This window comes from Acomys russatus, unplaced genomic scaffold (assembly GCF_903995435.1).
Source record: "Acomys russatus unplaced genomic scaffold, mAcoRus1.1, whole genome shotgun sequence".
Taxonomy (NCBI): domain Eukaryota; kingdom Metazoa; phylum Chordata; class Mammalia; order Rodentia; family Muridae; genus Acomys; species Acomys russatus.
The window spans coordinates 22,490-45,130 of NW_026131786.1; the positions used below are offsets into that span (position 1 = coordinate 22,490).

Below are 22,641 nucleotides of genomic sequence, written 5' to 3' on the forward strand. Positions count from 1 at the left end.
GGGCTGCAATGGTCCTCTGTGACTAACTGCAGTCCAGGCCAGCGCTGCAGCTTGGAAGAGTTAATGAGTGACTCACCGTGGTATGGCTTCTTCAGTGGTTGAGGGACAGCACAGACAAGGAACCAGCTTTTCTCTGTGCATCCAAGGCACACTCTCTATGACATTTTAATCTGCCCAGAGCCCCCAGATAACGTGAAATAAGCAATTTAACGATTTAGATTTTCCAGGTTCCCTGAAACACGCACGGGAGCCGCTGTCACTTACATTGTGTTTCATGTCATCTCAAACCGCAGTACATCCAGCCGTGTGAGAGTGGCATGTCACGCTTGGGTGTCTCGGTGTCTCGCGTTCCAGGCTATCCCTGGAAACAAGTCCTCCCAAAGGAGGAAGCTGCTGCGTTGGGCCGCGCTGTCTGTCCTGCTGAGTGGCAGGCCTCTGCGTGTGCCGGCTGTGCGCATAAGCCCCACGTTCATTGCTACCTTAGTCAACGGTGGTCGCTGTGTGATGCGTTTAGAAACGTGCAAGATTGGTTCTTAGTTACGCTCCAACACCCTGAAGAATATGAGCCTAAAATTAATCCCTTGGTCCCTTGGCAAGGTTAACTCCAGGCCCGTCCTCATCCTCCTCAGATGCCAAGTTCCTCAGATGCTCAGGGGAGCCTGTGCAGTCCTCTTGTGTAACTTAAGTCACACTAGAGCGCATACAGTGCCTGTTAAAATATGCATGCTGTGTGCGTCGTTGTTACGGTGATAAAGGAGAGCCTATGTGTCAGGGACAGGCGCTTCTCCCTCCCCTGCAAAAAAAAATTTTCATTGCGCTCTTGGTTGGAGTTGTGGGTGCAGAGCCTGCGGAGGGCTGACCTTACAAAGTCACTATTTGTTTCAGTTTCTTTTTTTCTTTCCACTCTCCTTTTTTTTCCTACTGGTTTCCGAATTTACATTGAACTCTGTTGGTCAAATATTGCAGTACAATTCATAGTATACAGTTTGACATGTACAGCCACACAGTTCAGCGTCACAAGTATGTCTGCTGGCGGTCACCTCCCGTTCCCTCCTGCGCTGACACCCACTAGTGCGCTGGCTGTCTCCTGTGTAAGTGCATATTGTGTGCACTGTGTGTGAACGAGACTTGTTTTCTGGCTGTTCCTTCCCTAAGCGTCATGTTTCCAAGGTCCAGCTCACATCGCATCATTAGAAGTACAACATTTTTTTTATGACCTAATAACGTTCTGTTGTGTTAAATTTGCCCCATTTCGTTGTCCACTCAGCAGCCGGCAGACGCTTGGGTCGCTCCAGTCTGGGCCATTTTAAACATTTAGGTCCTTGTTTTTCAGGGACATTGTCTAATCGTTCTTGAGTTCATTGCTGAGTCAGGTAAAAACAGGAGAGCCATGTGAGTGTTTGTTTCTCTGTGCCCTCATGCACACTTGGCGATATCTGCCCTTTAGTATAAACCCCCAAGTGGTACAGCAGGTCTTTTATGTTTTGCTTGAAAATATGAGGAAATGAGGGAAACACTGGTCTTCAAAATTCAAGTTACAAAAGTAAACTTCAAGTGAAGATTTATCTGTGAACTTTCAGATATGTTTTATAACATAATTGGAAGTTATATTGGGCTTTACGCCCTCGGCACCACCCACCAGGCAGCTGCAAGCTCCCCCCCCCCCCCCCCCCCCCCGCCCCCGACAGGTTGTTTGGAGGCTCAGTGGTGTCCATCGCCGCTCCAGGCCTCAGTATGGGGCATTTCAGAGTAGATTTGGGAATGACTAAGTTTTAAAACTTTACCTGCACTAAGAGTGGTGCCTTCAAGCCAATGGACTTGCCTCTCAGCATCTTCAGAGGCCCGAATTGCCTTAAACCAAGGCAAGGAGACAGGGAAACCAGAGTCTGCTGTTTGAGATTGGAATCTGATTTTCCACCTGTGGTCAAGCCAGCCTGCCCTCCGCCTCTCGCGGTCTGGGGCTCTTGTGCTCGGCCCTGCAGTGTGCAGCAGACCCTTGTCCTCCTGGCATTTGCTCGTCTCCTACCAAGGGTCTGTGGTATAAGCAAAAGTGAGCGAACTGTCTAGTTCTAGTAGGAATATAAATTGTCATTGTCCCTAGGTAGTTTTTAGAGATAGAAGTACCGTTTCCCTAATTAACTGTAAGACTGTGATCATAGTTTGAAGATATCCGCTTTGTGTAAGACCTTCGCTTGACCTCACTGACGTCTCAGATATGCTAGGAGAGAAGCAATCCCATGATGCCTTAGTCAGGGCAACAGCAGTGGCACCTGCTTCATGACTTTACCCCTCAGACCGGATTTTAGGGCTGCCCTTGGCTCACAGCCATGCCCTTCCCAGACACTCCTAGGGGTTTTAGGACATACTGTGCATCTGCTCAAACATTTCCTGAGTCATTTCAACTTGTTAGCGACCAAGATAAGGGGAAGGGATCGGTGAGGTAAGTGTGACCCGGAGTGTCTGTTGCCATGTCGAAGGACACGGAACCAGAACTGCTACACTTGTTTCTCTTCCAAGTTAGGAAAGCACCTGAGATAGATTATCAAAAAGCCAGGCGCAGTGGCAGCGCACGCCTTTAATCCCAGCACTCAGGAGGCAGGGGCAGGCGGATCGCTGTGAGTTCGAGGCCAGCCTGGTCTACAAAGAGAGTCCAAGACAGCCAACGCTACACAGAGAGACCCTGTCTCAGAACACCACCACCACTACCACCCCACCCCCGGCAAAAATACCAACCAAACAAAAAAAGATTAGCAAACTTTTAATCATGATTTGGCAGGATGATACATGATTTTAAGGAATCTGTGTTACAGTACGGGCCTCACTTACCAGAGCATCAGTTTCCCTGACAATTCCTGCATCCCTATCCCCTGTAGAAAGGGATTTTCTATAATTTGTGTTTTTACCCATACCCTTGTTTCCAGAAATAATAACTCCAGGCTTACATATATTTACAAAAGGCACTATAGCTAAGCATGTCCTTGGCTTGCTCAGAACTAACATCCTGTATATGGCATTCTAAGTTCTACCACGTGGCTGGTCACCTCAGCTCAGGTTTCATGTGTCTGTCCGCCTCAGTGTCCCAGGCCAGTTCCCCACACGTTTCCCTCCATTCCAGCATTCACTCTCTACCAGAACTCCTCCCTCCTGTGTTTTGCCTCAGCTATAGGTCAATTAGCGGCTTTTCACAGACGAAGCATCCATACAGTACACAGAGGTCACTGAGGAGAGAAGGAGCCTTCGGAGGCTTAAACAGCTGGTACAAAATCAGTGCACTGCAAGATCTCAGACACAGGCATGCTGGTGGAAGTGATGGCTCACAGAACGGTGACTGACCCCCTCTCTGCCACTCCCCACAGCCTGCAGCACGCTCCCCTGAGCCTTATCTCCAGCCCGTACCAGACAGTAGTAGTAGTAGCTCTCAGTAATCAAAAGTAGTTCAGGACTCCAGCCATCTTTAAGAAAATTTAGTGGCCGGGATTGGTGACACGTGCCCTTAATCCCAGCAATCAGAAGGCAGAGGCAGGTGGATCCCTGTGAGTTGGAGGCCAGCCTGGTCCACCTAGTAAGTTCAAGGACAGCCAGGGCTGCATAATGAGCCTCTGTCCTAAAAGATCCAAAAGAAAAAAGAAGGAAGGAAGGCAAAGAAGGAAGGAAGGAGAAATATTGTTAGCATATAATAGACAGATTGCCATTGAGTGTTTAAGCCAATAAACTGCAAGATTCAGTGTAGAGAGAGAAAGTTATCTAATGGCCAGAAAGTGAAGTGATGCGAGGCAGCAAATCCACAAGACAGGACCAGTCCCCGACTGCTTCAGCAGGACACAGTGCTCGGCTGTGGCCACGGCCTGTGAGGGTCTGGGCAGTCCCGGTCGACATCAGCTGCTCTGCTTACACTGCCCTGCCCTTCAGACTGCATCACGTGACAGAGTCCCACTGAGGGATGCTGAAACTGTGAGCTCTTCGGTTGGCTTTGTTGACGCCCCAGATCCATGTAATAGCCCAGAATGCGTGGGTTCCTGTTCTGAGATTTGATGGTGGCGTGCTTCATGCACCATGCATCTGGATGACCACTAGCTTTAAAACAGTACATGAGTTTCTTTATATTTCATTCTTTTTGCTTAGAGAGTCACATTTGCTAGGGGTTTCTATTTGTTTATTTTCTTTAGGTCTAGAATGTTGTGGGCAATTCAAAGCATAGGGATAAGATTTTGGGGAAAAACAGATTTATGTAGATCATAAAAGATAAGTCTGAAATTACATCCCCCAAACACAACATCACTGTGCAGTGTTCTTGGCCTGGCTCTTGCTCTCTCCCACGGCTTTCTGGGGTGCTTCATGCTCTTCCGCCTCTCGTTTGTGAAGTTTACATATAAAGAGTGACTAGAGCACGCTTTATGCCACGTGTTGCACTTACTAGTGACGTGAGTGCCTTGCCAGCTGTGCCAGGTGGGGCTGTCGTCCTGTCCACGCTGTGGTGATGCGCTGTATGGAAGCACTGGGGACGATGGCAGCGCACACCCGGCTGGTGGGGCTTGTCAGCCACCTCAGATCCCCGCCCACAGCAGGATGAAAGTTAACTGCGGAGTGTCACCCCAACAAGTGCCACCCCACATCGCGTCACGAAAACTGATTGCTCTGTTTTATTTTCTGCCTGGTTTAAATTGTTATCTGCCCATCACGACATTTTCTCTTGTGACCTCTCTGAGTGCCCATTCCCTCCTTCTCTCGCCAGAGCTCATTACCATAACCAGGGGTGAGGAGCCAGCAGAGGCCGCTGGCACAGCAGGATGAAAATGACAGGAAGAGGGGGCTTTGTAGTCCTGTTTTCATCCTGAGGACTGAAGTAAAGCCATGAGATTAACGTGTGTATATGTCTGTGTGTGTGTGATGTCTTTTAGGGGGAACTTGAACGGCAGCTGTTACAAGCAAATCCAATTCTGGAATCATTTGGAAATGCGAAGACTGTGAAAAATGATAATTCATCTCGCTTTGTAAGTAGAAAAGCCCAAACCTGGACTTCCACAGATTTCTCATGAAATGTCCACTGTGACGTGAGCAAATGAATCGATTTTCTTTTTAGATGTTAAGAAAGGCTAGTTAATAGATGTAGTTTCTTCTGGTAACCACATATGAACGTGACTGTAGTTGTATTTCATTTCATCTGTTTTTATGTGGACACGTAATTGCATAAGAACTCTGCACCCGCTTCCTTACCGTGGCCGGTCATTCTGTTCTGTGATTGCATAGACACTGGTGTGCTAGCTAGCTTTCTATCAACTTGATAAAAAGCTATAGTCCTCTGAGAGGACCGAGCCTCAATTAAGAAAATGCCTTCATAAAACTGTGCTGTAGGACAGCTTGTAGGACATTTTCTTAATTAGTGATTGAGGTGGGAGGGCCCAGCCCATTGTGGGTGGGGCCCCTCCTGGGCTGATGTCCCTGGTTCTATAAGAAAGCAGGCTGAGCAAGCTGATAAGCAGTGCCCTCCATGGCCTCCATCAGCCCCTGCCTCCAGCTTCCTGCCCTGCATGAGTTCCTGCCTTGGCTTCCCTCGATGAACTGTGACCTGGGACACATAAGCCAAACAAACTCCTTCCTCCCCAAATTGCTTTTGGTCCTGGTGTTTCATCACAGCAATAGAAACCCTAAGATAAACGGTGTCTGTGTTGAGTACTTGGCACCTCAGTGGGTGTAGGTTGGTTTTGGTGTAATGAGTTGTCCTTTTTATTTTATTTTTATAAGGAGACAGGCTTGACAGCCGTCCATGTTCTCTCTTTAAGATTTATTTATTACTTATATGAAATCCTGCCTGAATGTATACCTGCGGCCAGAAGAGGGCACCAGAGCTCATTATAGATGGTTGTGAGCACCATGTGGTTGCTGGGAATCGAACTCAGGACCTTTCGGAAGGGCAGCCAGTGGACTTAACCTCTGAGCCATCTCTCCAGCCCCAAGTTGACCCTTTTATGACTAGCTATTCTATGGGATGTGGACAGTATGCTTTTCACTAGTGTGGCTTCTGTTTACAACTTCTTTTCTTTTCTTTGTTTTTGAGACAGAGTCTCTCTTGTAGCCCTGGTTGTCCTGTGACTCGCACTGTAGACCAGGCTGGCTTTGAACTCACCTCTGCCTCCAGAACACTGGGGCTAAAGGCGTGTGCCACCACGCCTGGGTTACAGCTTGTTTTCCTAACTGTTCAACTACGCTAATTCCTGAATAGCTTCTCTTTCCCCTCAGCTTGACTGGGGAGAGGGGTGTGTGTGTGTGTGTGTGTGTGTGTGTGTGTGTGTTTGTTTTTGGTTTTTTTTTTTTTTTTTTTTTGGTTTTTTGTTTGTTTGGTTTTGTTGTTGTTGTTGTTTTTCTATTATCCAAGAAACTTTAACGTTCAGTTATTTGTACCTAAGTTATTTGAATTTGACTATATTTTTCCTTTTCTCTCCTAAGTATTGGTGAAAGTCAAGCACAGCAGGATAAGAGGCATCTTACCTCTAACCATCCTTTTATGAACATTTTAGAGAGCATAATGCCATTGCTACATGCTTTTTAAGACTGGGTGTGTAGCACTGTGGGGTGCGTGTATATTGGTGGCATGGGTTTTGTGACTAGTGGAAGGGACCAGGCTTAGTTGTTCAGAGGCCTAGCCCAGTAAACAGCCTCTAGCCGTGCGGGTTAAATGATAGAGATGTGCTTTTCCTTTTTGGGGAGAGGGGCAGTCCAAGACAGGGTTTCTCTGTGTAGCCTGAGCTGTCCTGAACTCATTTTGTAGACCAGGCTGGCCTTGAACTCACAGCGATCCACCTGCCTCTGCCTTTCGAGTGCTGGGATTACAGGTGTGCACCACTATACACCAGAACTTTAACATAAAGTAGGGCACCACTGCTCTGTCTCAGCCTCAGATAGCTGAAGTGTGATAGTCTTTCCACTGTGTAGGAAATGGTGATGTTTGCTTGTTTTGTTTTGTTTTGTTTGTTGTTTGAAGATTTGCTCAATTCAATGTTCATTTCCTAGTTCCTTCAGCATTGTTTATCCAGAGTGGGGTGAGATGCCTGTGTTCGTCAGAGGCTTGTCTGTGCTGCATTTAGAAAAGGTCTGGGGAGTCTTGAACTAGAGGCCTGGCCTTCCCTGGACCGTCCACATTAAGTCTCTGCCACAGTTGAATCTTAAATTCTCCCTCCTGAAAAGCCCTGTGTTTAGTGGGATGGGAGAAACAGTTTTGGTGTGTGACTTTTCTTTTTTTCCATGAAGATTTTCAAGTGCAGCTTCATGGAAAATTCTTTATTTTACCACATAAATCAAGCTACTCGTGGCATTTGACTCCCCCACCCCCCACAACACCTGCTCCCAACCACACTCCAAATCCAGGAGAAACTGTGTGATACACTGTAGTCCTGTTTTTGCCTAGAAAAAAAGAAATTGCTACTAAAACATGATTTATGTCTGTTGGTGGTAAATACCATAGTGATGGTGTCAACGCGTGTTAAGAATTTACCCCTGCCAGGGCATCTTCCCACTCCCTTCGCATTTGGTTGTTTATAGCAAATAACCCCAGAAGATACTGACATAAACATTATCTCACAATCTCTGGGTGTTGGAAACTCAGTCATAGCTTAGCAGGGTGCTTCTGGCTCAGTGCCTCCCATGAAGTTGTCATTATGACACTATCGGTTAGCGTTGTCACGTGTGAAGGCCTGACAGGCTAGAGGCTGCTTCTCCAGGCTTGTGCAGGGAGCTTTTGACAGGAAGTGCCAGGCCCCAGCAGCTGTGGTAGAAGGCCTCAGGCCCCAGCAGCTGAGCCTCTTTGGAGCTGCCTAAGTATTCTCGCTGCACGGTGGCCATATTCCCTGAGAGGGAAGGCAGGGACTGCTCAGTGCCTTTTATCTTCCTGCCTTGGAAGTGACACTATGGGAGGGAACTGTGACCGGGTGTGACGCCTGTGATCCAGCCATCTTACAATCTGGCTACCCCAAATCCTTAGAGGCCCTCTTTGTTGGCATATAGTGGGCTCTGACGTATAACTAACGTTATCCTTTTTTACATTTTATTTTTATATTTTAATTTAGTTGTGGGTTTTTGTTTTGGGCTTTGTTTTGTTTTTTTGTTTTTGTTTTTGTTTTCTCATGACACAGTTTCTCTGTGTGGCCCTGGCTGTTCTGAAACTTACTCTGTAGATCAAGCTGGCCTCAAATTCAGAGACCTGCTGCTCACTGAGTGCTGGGATTAAAGGCGGGTGCTACCACTAGCTGGCAGTTGTAACAATTTTGAAATTTTGATTTCTTTAAAACACAAATATGCGGGCGGTGTGTGGTGATGCAGGCCTTTATTCCCAGCACTCTGGAGGCAAAAGCAGGCTGATTGCTGTGAGTTCAAGGCCAGCCTGGTCTACAAAGCGAATGCAGGACAGCCAAGGCTACACAGAGAAACCCTGTCTCAGGAAAACAAAAACAAACCACAGATATGCTTTCGTTTTAATCCCAGGTGTGGGGCTATGGGTCAGCTTCGGACTGTCCACAGCAGCTGACTCTGATTTGCCTCATGCTCTGGCAGCTGCAGATAGTTTCTGTGACTGTGTGACGTTTGGAATTCTGGGACCTTTTCAGAGGGTATATAAATACTAGATAGAGCACAGACAGGTGGGGTTGGTTGCAGTTTGTTACGAGGAGAAAGAAATTAGATTCAAGGATCCCCCTCTCCCCCACCCTCCTACCCTTGCCCCACCCCACCCCTCCCCCCTTCTTTCTCAAATCTAGTGATAGAGGATGAATCCAGGTGGTGGTGGGGATAAAGGGTAGGAAAAAGAAGACCCCACAAAGTAGCAAAGACTAGTCACAAGCAAAGAAAGAAACTAGATTCAAGGCTCTGCCCCACCCCTCTCCCTCTGTCCTCCTCTTTCTCCTCTCTAGTGATAGGGAGTGAAACCAGGGTGGGGAGGTAAAGAAGAACCCACAAAGTAGTGAGGACCAGCGACACCTGGCTCCCCAATTTTGTAAGTATGTACCATGTGTCTGTAGCTGCTGCCCACGGAGGCCAGAGGCGGGGGTGGATTCCCAAGAACTGGAGTGAGTTACAGTTGTGAGCTGCCTGGTCAGTGCCAGGAATCCAACCTGGAAGAGCAGCCCCTGCGGAGCCCTCTCCAGCCTTAGCATTCCTCTCCCCAGGAGACATTCAGCCACTGGGAAGGATATTGGCACTGCTGTTGGGTATCTGTTGGGTCGAGGTCAGAGATGCTAAGATGCAGTAATACACAGGGCAGTTCCCACAACAGAACTGCCTGGCCCCAGATGTCAGTTATGCTGAAGCTGCAGATTTCTGTTCTTGACTGTGCATTCAAAGTAAGGTTAACAGTTCTGCGCTTTATTTGCAAAGGACATGAGCTCCCCTGCTGCTTGGTTTTTGTCAATTGGTAGGGGCAAGAGGAACTGCCCCTTAGACTGGCCCGTGGGCATGTCTGCAGGCATTTTCTTGATTAAGGATTGATGTGAGCGCACAGCTCACTGAGTGCCTTCCTCCCTTGGAAGGTGGGCGTGGCAAGCAGAAGAAAGCGAGCTTTCCTCTGGCCTCTGCTTCAGTGCCTGCCCGCAAGCTCCTGCCTCAGTGATTAAGGCTATACCTTAGACCTAACTCTGTTTACCAAAAAGCAAAAATGTTTTTCCAGTTTCTCGCTTTCTGCACAGTGCTGGGGATTTTTCTTTGTTCATTTGCTTCTTAGAAATGGTTTTGCAGGTTTCTGCTAGTATCATAGGGTTGGCTACATGACACTTTTAAAACAGGTGTCTGGTTTGAGTAGTTTCATAAGAGATGATTTTGTAACTTCACTGAACACTGTACAGTTAAGCTGTCCTTTCCAGATTCCTCTGTGCTTGCTGCCTTTGGTCCTCAGGGACCAGGGATGATTTTTAATTAAATTTTAATTTTAAATTAATTTTAAATTAAATTTTGAGTGTTGGTTTATTGTGTGATTCAATTAATTATTAAACATCTCTTCTTTGCCAAGTAATTGTGCTGCTCAAGTGGTATCTGTCTCTGTGGTTTAGCATACTTTAAATGGAAAGTTTTCTTTCAGGATTTGTTCCATTATGTCTTATGTCAATAAATTGAATGGTATAAAAAAGCTACTTAAGCTCATTAAAGCAAAATAAAAACAACAAAAACCTGGGAAGTCAAAACAGCTGGGAATTCAGATCTTTCCTCCGGGCCTGTGTCCCAGGTGGCAGTGAAACCTCCTGAATGTGTTTTTGAGAGAGGAGCACATTTCTCCCTGCCCCCCACCTGCCTGACACCACCTGAGGAGGTTCTGGGGCTCCTGTTTCCTCACAGCTCATGGCAGTCAGTGATTACACCCAGTCTTCCCACTGCCAGTAGCCAATTACTTTGATTGCCCTCCCTCCCCTGGGAATATGGGCGCTTAGCCAGGAGCGGCCACGTCTGCCTTGTTCCCCACTGTGCACTTGGTTCCAGTGCCGCTCCTCACAGTGTAAGTAGACGTATTACAGGTGCAGTTCATCAAAATGCCCTTCGTGCCAGTCACACTGTAAGACTGGGGAATGTCCCACTGGGCAAACTAGATCCTGCCCCGTCAGACTCCTTCATTTTGGCTTAAACATTAATATCCTCAGTGACATGCCGTGCCGTGTACAGTTGCTCACTGTGCCTTACGTGTGGGTTGGAGTTATGTGGGAGGGAGGCACGTGGCTCCATGGACGACAGGCCTCGGGTTGGGGTCGGTGTCACCCTGCGCCACGTGATGCGATGCTGACCAAGAAGTAGTTCGTGCCATCTTGTTTCAAGCCACGTGCTTGCAGGGAAGATGCTTGAAGCTGTAGCCTCTGAGCTTTAGAATCCATTTGGTTCCGTTTCTTTGATCTGATCTAGCCAGCTAATTTCCTGAAGAGATCTTTTCTTCTGAAGATGCTGGCATGTGGTTCGTGTTAAGGGATTCTTCAGGAGAGCATTGCCATCTGAAAATCATTATCGCAGTTAGTCCAGTTCTGTTTATGGGAAGCAGAATGCGTTCCAGATGGAGGCATGAGCAGTGGCCGGCACAGCGAACCTTTGCAGCAGGACTTGAGCTGTTTGTTTGAAGCCGCTCAGATTGCTCAGAAAGCTATTTGCATGCGTGCTCTATTTCTTCATTAATTGTGTTCTGCTGTCAAACCAACCTGAGCCAGTTTAGCCATGTAGCTCTGCTGTGCCCCGTGGTAGATAATTAGCCTCCAGCACTTAGAGCCAGGTAAGGCACCAGAGCCGCCTCAGTCTGGTCCCTGATCGTACTGACATCAAGTCACAGGTGTCACACATGTGCTACAACATTAAAACCCCTAAGCCCTCTGACCAAAACCTGAAAGGTCAACTTGCTGTAGCTCGGGTGACAGAATTGGATGTGACAGTCTGTGCCATCAGCCAGCACCCCAGAGCAGCACTGCGTGCACCTCCACCCTTTGAGAGCCAGGCCCTCTGGAGTGCCCAGTGTCTGCTTCATGCCCAGGTGGAAAGAGTTTGTGTTGCTGGTCAGGGCAACCCGTATCCAGCACACTACTCAGGTTGACCTTGTGATTTCTACCATCCATCCATCCATTACATTTAGTCACAGGCCACTTATTTCACCTGTAAACTCATTTTAGTAGCAGCAGAGCTTCTGGAGATTAGGATAATTGAACCCTGAGGTGGCCATCTGGCCTCTGGATTAAAGGCTAACCACTACTCCTCCAATGGCCTCCTCAGTTAAGGAGAATGGCTGTCTCCAGGATGGCACTTAAAATGGAGTACATATACATTAAGATTTTTGCTCAAGTGTTTAAAGTAAAACATAGCTCATATTTAATGGTATTAGGTGCCAAAGTAGGAAGGGGAAACTGCAGAGTATAAAATGAACCTGCCTTTACCCTATGGTAGCTGCTAACTAGTAATTCATTACGCCTAATTACTCCAGCTGCTTTTAACTACGCCAGGATTATTTTTTAATTCAGAACAAATATTAACTTAAATGACGGTTAATTTTTCTTCAGGAAGAGACAGGTGGATCTCTGTGAGTTCGAGGCCAGCATGGTATGTAAAATGAGTCCAAGACAGCCAGGGCTACACAGAAAAACTCTGTCTTGAAAAACAAAACAAAAAAACAATAATTTTTTTTTCCATTATAGAATTAAAACAGGCAATATCCAGTTTGTCCTGTTAAAATGGAATTTCTAAGCAGCTTGTATTTTAAGGCTGGGTGTAGTTCTGGCTTACTGCACGGCGTTCTAAAGCCTCTGTATAGGCCTTAAGCTGAGGGAAAGTGCTTCTCACAGACTACCATAAACAGGCATTCCCAGCAGGCCAAGCACAGCTGTGAGTGCCGTCCACTGCACAGTGTGGCTGTGACTACTATACAGTGTATGGTCATATTTGTGGCCTTGTTGTTGGTGAGATCCGGCTTGAACATTCTGAGGACCATAACCTGAGATTTCTGAGATCAGATATGGAGAGAGTTTGTTTAGCATGGATTTCTTCACATAATATTTAAGAGCTAGAGAACCCACTCTTGTTTCTCAGTTTAGTCTGGATTTGTGTTTTGCTAGAGTGAGTGTATGCGTGTGAGCGTGTGCGTGTGTGTAAGGCTTTTCTAACCTACAGATTCCATCCCCTTTTTACTCCCAAAGGCAAATGTTAGAGACAGGATTTCTCTCTGTAACCTTGGCTGTCCTAGACTTGCTTATGTAGACCAGGTTGGCCTTGAACTCACAGCGATCCACCTGCCTCTGCCTCCCAAGTGCTGGGATTAAAGGCGTGCGCCACCACACCCGGCAGTAAGATGTTTTTCGAGTGTTGAAATTTCACCTTATATTAGCGTCTACGCAGGTTCCATCTTGTAAAACAATCTGCATGAATTCCATTTAAGAGTGGTAGTCTGGCTGCGCAGTGGTGGCGCACACCTTTAATCCCAGCGTTTGGGAGGCAGAGGCAGGTGGATTGCTGTGAGTTCAAGGCCAGCATGGTCTACATAAGCGAGTCCAGGACAGCCAAGGCTACATAGAGAAACCCTGTCTCGAAAAACCAAAAAAAAAAAAAAAAAAAAAAAAAAAGTAGTTTGTCAACCTTAAGAAATTGCTGTTTTATGTTTTTGGGGAAGAAACTACTCTAGAACCTTGCATGTTCTGACTTTAGAAATGCTAGTTTCTCTTGGGGGTGTAGAGACAGCAGGAGGGAGAGGCCGGCCAGTCCCCTTTCCTTCCTTCAGGCCTGTGTCCTAGCCTCGCTGGAGCCCCTTTTCTGACTCTTTGGTTAGTTCTTTTTATTTGCTCCAAGGAGCTTTCTCTGGCCCACACTGTAATACCTAGAGTTACTGTGGACCCAGCTAGGAAAGAAAACCGAGGTAGGGAGCTAATGAGGACATGGGAGCATTTATCCAAGTAGGTAGCCACATAGCTAAGTTATTTCAGAACATTCACTTGTAGATTAACAATTATGAAAGCCAAATTTTCTTCCATTTCTCTTTGGACTCTGCTGTCCTTTCCCCAGCCACCCATTTTTTTCTTCCTAAAAATCTATCATCTTGGCCCAGAAGACATGGCTCAGCAGTTAAGAGCAGTGTCTGCCCTTCCAGAGATCCCGAATTTGATTCCCAGAAACTACATGGTGGTTCCCAGCCATCTATACTTGGGATCTGATTCTGCCTTCTGGCCTGCAGGTGTGCATGCAGATAGAGCACACATACACATAAAGAAATCTTTTTTTAAAATCTCTTTTTAAGCTACTCACTTTTACCCCCCAGTGCCATCCACCATTGTCCTGAAAATGTTATGATTTCATTCTTCTTTCTGCTTGAATAAACCCCTCTGTATGATACACACACACACACACACACACACACACACACACACACACACATAATACATATAATCTGTACACACATACAGTATGCAGTCCACCTGCTGACAGGCACCTAGGCTGGTTCCACATCTTGGCCATGTGAACACTGCTGTGACAGCCACGGGTACGATGGTGTCCCCTGTGCTCTGGCTTCATCTCCTCTGGGGGTACACACCCAGGCCTGGTGTAGCTCAACCACGTGGCAGTTCTACTTTCAGTGAGGCAGTATACTGGGACACACTCAGTGAAGAAGTTGCCCACGTTGGTGAACCGCTGTGAGCTTGTGCTTCGGAATCGGGCGACACTGATGGTTTTGAGGAGCCTTCCTGTGGCGGTGAGCCGGGGGCTTGAGAGCTACGTGCTTCAGCTCTGGCATTGTGCGCTTTGTAGCCTTGGAATAAACCGTCTTTTGCTACTGTCTCTTAAAATAGCAGCTCTTAATTAACTCAGTGAGTATCGTATGGATGGAACAGCTGTTTAAAATTTATGGAGAATTTTAACCCACTTTTATAACATCAGGACCTAATTTTAGTTTGGTTTTTTTTTTTTTTTTAACAGTTAACTATCCATATGGAATAATGGTTTAACCTTATTCTTTCTTGGGGAGTGTTGGGGTTCATCTCAGGAACAAAGACAAAATAAACTTATCTTTAAATGGAATAAAATGCACTGTCTTGTAATTACCATATGGATCCACTGGGCTGTTTTCTAAATCTTAGAAACAGATGGAGTATTCATGATATTTTCATTCCATGTTAAAACATTGTGCTGTTTCATCATCCGGAGAATCAGACCATTGTTTTATAAGTATTACCAGCTATACTACAAAGATGAAAATAACAGTTGGGGGTGCAGCCCAGTCGATGACATGCTCGCCTAGCATGCTCAAACCCCAAGTTCAAGCCAGCATCCCGCCCCCGAAGTTTAAGATGATAAGGGCATTGGGGCTGGAGACTGGGAAGATGGTTCAGTGCGTAAGAGCACTTGCTGTTTTTCCAAAGGAACTGAGTTGGGTTCCTAGCACCCACATCGGGTGGCTTACTCCAGCCTGCAGCCCGGGGCCTGGGGATCTGACAACTTCTTCTGGCCTCTCTGGACTCCTGCACACAGGTGGTAAACATAAACCCATGTAGACACATACATATACAAATAAATAAATTTTAAAAGATGGGATTGCCTGAGAGACTACTGTAGTGACCATTGCATCTGGCCTGTGTCTTAGTTATTTTTCCGTTACTGTGAGGAAACACCATGACCAAGGCAGCTTATAGAAAATAGCATTTCCTTGGGGGCTCACAGTTTCAGAGGCTTAGTCCACACGACAGTTGTGTCATGGAGGGGAGCGAGGCGGCAGGCAGGCAGGCACGCACTAGAGCAGGAGCTTGGGTGCTCACGTGGGACCGCCAGGTTGGAAGCAGAGAGAGCTACTAAGACTGGCCCTGGTGTGGGCCTTGGAAACCTCAAAGCCCAGCCCCAGTGACACCGCTCTTCCAACAAGGCCAAACCTCCTAATTCTTTTAAACAGTCCAACAGAGACATGTATGCCTATGGGGCCATTGTCTCTCAAACCACCTCAGCCTGTTTCTCAATATGTAAAAAGGTGTGACAGAAGACTTAGATACCTTTTCTGTGGCCTACTTTAAACTTTCAAGGAACAACTGAAAAAACAGGAAATATCTTGTATGTAAGGCTCACAGCGAACAGAGGGCGGCTAAGTCCCAGGCCTTCCCGCCCCACCCCCCACCCCGGCTCAGGAGCATGGCTCCCTCGGAGAGTGACCGCTGAGCCTTATGATGAGTATTAGTTCCAGAATGAGGCCTTCTCAGGCTCCGTTCACGGTCCTGTGTATGAAGTGTTTGACTTGGCCTTTTATGTCTTATAATGTAGAGTAAGCGACAATCGGGTTTATCCTTGTCTCCCCTTTCCTGTTTTTCAGCTGTCTTGACCAGTTTGTGTAGTCAGTGTAATAACTATCAAAGAATTATGGGACAATCACTGTTTTCTCTTTCTCCTTTGTCTGTGGCAGGAATGTTGGGGCTTGCTCAGCCAGCATTGTGTCACTGAGCCATAACCCAGCCTTTTCTCTCCCAAGGGCATATAAGAGAGTCAAGGTGTTTAGCGTTTATAAAACGTTCAGCATTTTGGGCTGGAGAGATGGCTCAGTGGTTAAGCGCGCCACCTGCTCTTCCAGAGGTCCTTAGTTCAATTCCCAGTAACCACATGGTGGCTCACAGCCATCTATAATGTGATCTGGTGCCCTCTTCTGGCCTGCAGGTGCACATGCATGCAGACAGAACACTGTATACATAATAAATAAATTTTTTTAAAAGGTCAGCATTTTAGAAGGAATGACTCTGCTTTGCTATCTTTATGTGTCTCTTCATGTTCCCTCACTCTCCACTTTTTAATGCATTTCTGTTTTCCTACAAAATCTCTATTTAAAATTTCAAAAAGCTAAGGGTTGATGAAGTCCAACTAGCTGTGGTGGTCCTCTGAGATGCCTCCTGCCTCACACACACTACTTAGAAAAGCCTTCAAGTTCTAAGTGGCTGGCATTAATTCCTATTCACTGCCCACCCCCCTTTCCTTTTAAGATTTTACTTTTTTTTTTTTTTTAAATGCGTATGCACATTTGCGATGTGTGCCAAATGCATGGCACCTGGGGAAGCCAGAGCAGGCTGCCAGGCCCCTGACATGGAGTTGTGACTGGTTGCAAACCGGGTGTGGTGCCAGGGACCAAGCTGCCCTCTGAGCAGTGGGCGCTTTATTGATCCGCCTGTCAGCTTCGGCTGCCAGCTTTGTTCCGGTGCAGGCTAGGACAGTGGTCTCCCTTCTGCTAACCTTTGCTGCTGGTGAGGCTCTCTTTGGTATTCAAGGCAAGTGGATCCACTCCTCTGTGTCCTTATTCATCTTCAGTTTTCTCTTTATTTTCAGGGCAAGTTTATTCGGATCAACTTTGATGTAACTGGCTACATTGTTGGGGCCAACATTGAAACATGTATCCTTTTTCACAGTTGAGTCCAAAGTAACTGTAGATTTTCCTGCAGCCTTAAGCATCACCCATGATATCATGCCAGGTGGGAGAAGGTGAGGGACGCTGGGACACATGCAGGTACTTTCAGTTACGGGTCCTCAGCTCCAAAATGGGATGGATATTTTTGTTGTTGTTTTAAAAAAAGGGCCACAAAGGCTGGAAAGGCGGCTCAGCAGTTAACAGCTCACACCTGCTGCTCTTGCAGGGTCACTGGTTTGATGCCCAGCTAGACCGCTCACTACTGCATGTCACCCCATTTCCAGGAGATCCATGCAGAGTCCTGTCCTCCACAGGCACCTGCATGCACGTGGTGCTCATAAACTCACTCAGGTCCCCGTGTGTTCAGAAAACCAGCCACAGGGTTGTGGGCCTGAGTGTGGGGAGTCTCACACCCTGTGCTGTGGGCCTGGGCAGCGGGGCTGTTTGCTCACTGCTTACCATATTCTTAGGGTGCTCCTAGGCTGTGCCTCTGCTCATGAGACAAACCTATGGAATTAAGGAGTTAACGAAATTTCAGTTTATGTTAATAAAGTGAAGACAAAAACAGACATGTCAGATACATAGAATATTCCTAGGAAATGTCATTGTATAGAGTAGCTGGAAAGAGTAATAGGAAAATATGAAACACATTTAGAGAGACTGGGAAGATAGCTCGAAGTATTTGCTTAGCCCTGGATTTGACCCTGACACACACACAATTCCTGTTTGATTAGTGAGATAGTAAATAAATAATTGTGAGATCATAAATAAACTGTAGTGATAGAGATTCATTTGCTATAGGTGAAGGCTAGGTGGAAATGTTCCTGTTAACTGAGTAGAATTTTATACCTTCAAAGCCAAGCCGGGTGATGACGCAGTGAGTTTATCATTTCCCTCAGTTCACACTAGTCTGCTAATTACACCTTCCACAGACTCTTTTTTTAACCAAATTGCTGAGAACTAAGGGACAATCTCACTTAGAATTTAGGCTATGTCACACATACAGAATTCATTGGTAGCCCCAGGAAGGATGTACCCCCTTCGAAGAGACTATCAGTTTGCAAAGCAATAAAACAGTTCATGAGCACCCAGTGTGCCTGTGGCCCCTCAGACTATGGCAGCGCTAATACTGAGGAGGTCCCAGCGAGCCTCACCCTGAGCCCGAGGTCACAGGAGGAGGGTGTGCTTTGTCTGAACTTCAGGTGCTGCTTCTGCGGAGTTTTGCCCCCGGAAGCCCAGGCCAGTGGATGGCTTCCTGCTTTCGGCTGTGCTCTCTCCCTCTTCAGTGCAGGGAACGGAAGGGCAGTGGTCAGTGTAGCAACGGTTGTCAAAGAGCTCAGGAGAAGAACCCCAAGAGCAAGGTCTCAGGGCAGGCACCCAGCTCACGCACAGGTTTTTGACAAGGGTGCTGTCTCAGCAGCAGATAGGTCAGACATGTGTGGTTGGGATCACGTGGTGACGGTCAATCCTGATTATCTGCTCAGTGGGACTTAGCATCCCCGTGAAAATGACTGTGTGGGTCTATACTGTGTAGGAATTCTCTGTGCCGAGTGAAAGTGCGCAGGCCATCCATGACCAGAGGTCCTGGAGCTAACGGGAAAGCAAGCTGAGGACTAGCCCTCATTTCTGTTTCCTGGCTGGATGCCGTGTGACCACCTGCTTCATGCACTTGCTGCCATGTCGTCCCCGCCACGATGGACTTAAACTGTGAGCCCAGACAGCTTTCCCGCCCTTGAGTGACTTTTGTCAGGACTGTGCCACACAAGAAAAGTAACACTGCCAAGCCTTTATCTTAGCTCCACCGTTTGTTAACCGTCTCCTCCGGCTAATCTGGGTCTGTTCCTTATTTACAAACCTGTGATGTTCTGGAGTTGTGTAGCTCCTACCTTAGCAACTGCACTTTCTTCCCTGTGTGTCGTTCTGTGCCCTTTTAACATGGTCCACAGCACTGTGTGGTGGTGGGACAGGGACACATGTGATGTGTTCAGTTCCCGCCCAGCCCAGTGAGTCTAGAAAATTAATAAGAGGCATAAGCTGGATTTTTTTCCTCATGCACAGTTGTTTAGAATGTTTCCCTATAACAAAGCTGACGTATAGCTGAGAAAGGAAGTTGTGTGTAGACTTTGCACAAGGACCCACCTTTGTTGTTGTACCCTGACCACCTCTGCTCAGACCTTCTGGAAAAGTCTCGTGCTGTTCGTCAAGCTAAAGATGAGCGTACGTTTCATATCTTCTACCAGCTGCTGTCTGGAGCAGGGGAGCACCTGAAGTGTAAGTAGAGGGGTTCTTCGCTCTTCTGCGTTCATCTTTTTGACATTTGAACTTAAGAGGCAGGCATGTGAGTTTTGGTGTATTAGATTTTGAGATTTTCTTTAAATAAAATTAGAGTCGGACATGGTGGCACATACCTTTAATTCTAGCAGTTGGGAGGCAGAGGCCGGCAGATCTCTGCATTCAAGACCAACCTGGTTTACACAGAGTTTAGGACAGCCAGGGATACATAAAGAGATCCTGTCTTAAAGTCTGTCTTTGTATGGTTCTGCCCTAACATTTATAATGGAAATGTAAAAAAATTAATTTACTTTATAAAGTATAGAATAAAAGCCCTTGTTCTCTGGTTTACGACTATTTGCATTAGTACTAGAATGAGTAAATGTGGACATTTGTTTCTTGGTGTGAGTCACAAGGATGGAAACTTAAAGCTGGGCAAAGTAGAAAGTAAAATTTTTCAGAAAAATAAATTTAATTTGAAAAAGAACCTAAACCCAAGCATGGTCTCATCTCAGCACTCAGGAGGCAGAGGCACAAGCCACTGTACTTTACCTCAAGTCCCAGACCGGCCAGGGCTACACAGTGAGACCCTGGCTCCAGTCCCAGACCAGCCAGGGCCACACAGTGAGACCCTGGCTCTAGCTGAGCAAGATTTTGCTGACTCCGAAATATTGAGAGAAAGTATCATTAAGTCCTAAGTTCAGTGTTTCTGCAAAGTTAATATATATACTAGAAATTAAGAAACCTGCAAGGAGTAAAAACTCCACAACAAACAGAATTGCTAAAGAGAGACCAAGTCCTCAGGATGAAACATTTGAGGACAATAAGACTCCGAGGCTTTCGTTGGCAGACAGGCAGTGACTCTGTCATGGGAATTCATCAAAGGATTTTCAAAGTATTGAAAGAAGGTGTGGGGGAAGCAAACAGAAGTTCAAGGTGATATAGTTAAGAATTGGGGAAAGGAGTGATCTGTGAGAACTCTCAGACTGCAAGAGAGCCAGTTCTGAGGACAGCAGGGGTGGGGCATTAGCAGCTCCGCCCTCTCATCTATCACCAGTGAGAAACATCTTGTGCGCCATTGAGTTTATTGCATGGCGATGTAGTCTGAGCAGCTTCTGGTGGTTTCCCTAACCTCCGTCATGATATGACCTGTTGCCTGTCTCTAATAGCAGACTGGCTTGGGGGGGCTGGGCTGGCTCTGTGGTAGAGCATGTGTGTCGCAAGCCCCAGCATCACCGCTGGCCTGAGGCAGCAAGTAGTTCAGGGCTGTACAGGCTCAGGTGTCCTGCCCACCTGCCATCCAGATCTTATGTTCATGGAAGCGTTCTGTAGCCCTCTCAAGCATTGCTGTAAGCTACCTGCTGAGGTAAAAATACAGAATAAGAGTTTCAAAGCTTTCATTCAAATGAAGGTGAGATATTTAAATTTGCAATTTTTACTTGTTTCTCACCCCCTTTTCAAATAAGAAAGTGTACAAATCACTAAGCAAAACAAATGAAACCCGTGGGGGTGTTAACACGCTCACATCTTCTTTTCCTTCATTGAAACAAATACTGGGGATGGGATAACCATTGAGATATGAATAAATTAATAAAATATTAAAAATATTTTTTTAAAAAGGAAACAAATACTGGGAAACTGTGTGCTCACGTGTTATATGAACTAACAAGGAGCCGTGTGCCACTTTGGCTTAGGTGGCACACCTGCTCTGCGTTCTCGGGCTCTATAGGCAGAGTCTTTCCATCTGTTGATGAATATGAATTAAATTTACCCCATTGTATTTCCTTTTAGCTGACTTACTCCTCGAAGGTTTTAATAACTACAGATTCCTCTCCAATGGCTACATTCCTATTCCCGGACAGCAAGACAAGGATAATTTTCAGGAGACCATGGAAGCGATGCACATAATGGGCTTCTCTCACGACGAGGTCCTCTGTATGTGCGCTTGGCACTGTTGGGGTCGTGGGGACTGGGGGACGGGGTCCTCTGTATGTGCGCTCAGCACTGTTGGGGTCATGGGGACTGGGAGCTGGGAAGCTAGTGAGAACCGCCTTTACGAAACTCTGAAGAATTACCTGAAAGTTACACGGAGGCAGCTTTTAGCGCCAGATAAGTTAGGATATGTCCCCACCTCATTTTGATGAGATTTTTTTTTTTTTTTTTAAATCAATATAAAGCAATGCTTAAAGTCGTGTCTTCAGTGCTGCAGTTTGGAAACATCTCTTTCAAAAAGGAGAGAAACACTGATCAGGCTTCCATGCCTGAAAACACAGGTAACCAACGAGCTCTGCTTTTTCTTGTTTGGGGGGTGAGGCTTGGGGGAGACAGGGTCTCAGTGTGTGCTTCAGGCTAGCCGTCCGAGTGCAGGGGTGCTGTGTGCCACACCCATTGGAAAGATAGACAAGTTTTTTTTTTTTATATGAAAATTTTCTGTTACTAAATGTTAAATGGATTTAAATAAACACTGGTCATGGCCAGGTGGTGGGCCACACTTTTAATCCCAGCATTCAGGAGGCAGAGGCAGGCAGATCTTTGAGTTCAAGGCTAGCCTGGTATATTGATCGAGCTCCAGAATAGCCAGAGAAACCCTATCTCAAAAAACAAAAAAATAAAACAAAAATCACTGGTCAGGAATAAAAGTTGCCACCAGGTGGGTGCATGTGGTTGCAGGTATTGGGAGCTGTCTGATTGTTTCTGAAGGGAAGGAACTGAGGCACCTCTGTTGCCTAGGAGGTTTCACAGGTGTCCACGGTGCATTATGGCCAGTGAATGCTGACAAAAAGTCAGGTGTGGGTCGCATACTTGTAGCTAAGAAGATGGATGTGGGCAGGTCTCTGAGGCTCCTGTCCTGCCAACCCCGCCTAGTCAGTAAACGCTGGACCAGTGAGAGGTCCTGTCTCAAAAGTGAGGTGGGTGCCACCCGAGTAACTCCACCCAAGGATGCCCTGTAGCTTCCATGTGCATGTGCACACATGTACACACATGAACACCGACCCAAAAAACAGCCCTTTTTTGGTAACCCACTTGAAGTTTCTTAAAATTTATTTCTGTGCGACCCCTGAGGGAATGGCTCTCCTCCTGTATCATGGTTGCTGTTCTTTGTTTTATTTTTGAAGCAGGGTTTCTCTGTGTAGCCTTGGCTATTCTAGAACTCACTATGTAGACCAGGCTGGCCTCGAACTCCCAGAGATCCATTTGCCTCTGCTTCTGAGTGCTGGGACTAAAGGCGTGCCCCACCATAGCTGGATCGTGGTCACCATTTCTTGACCAGGCAATGGACCGTCTCCCTAGAGCTTTTGTGCACTAGGACCCTTTCGCAGGTAATCCAGTCACATAGTTTTGCAGAAGGGGTCCGTCCGCCATGTGCCTCTCACCCGGTCACATCCATCTTGGTGGGGCGATGTGAGGTTTAAGGTAGACGTGTACAGTGGTCCATCTGCCATGTGCCTCTCGGTCACATCCATCTTAGTGGGATGATGTGAGGTTAAGGTAGACATAGACAGTTTGAGTCT

General features: G+C 46.7%; 1 protein-coding gene across 1 annotated transcript in view; it reads left to right on the plus strand.

The window, feature by feature from the left end:
• The window catches only part of LOC127186477 (myosin-10-like), a gene marked incomplete at its 5' end in the record, with an annotated part of 82,555 nt that overhangs the window by 21,705 nt on the left and 38,209 nt on the right, over positions 1 to 22,641 (plus strand). The window contains 5 exon segments of the mRNA XM_051142828.1: positions 4,899 to 4,991; positions 16,780 to 16,843; positions 19,031 to 19,129; positions 20,921 to 21,064; positions 21,307 to 21,402. Coding sequence (XP_050998785.1) covers positions 4,899 to 4,991; positions 16,780 to 16,843; positions 19,031 to 19,129; positions 20,921 to 21,064; positions 21,307 to 21,402 — 496 coding nt within the window.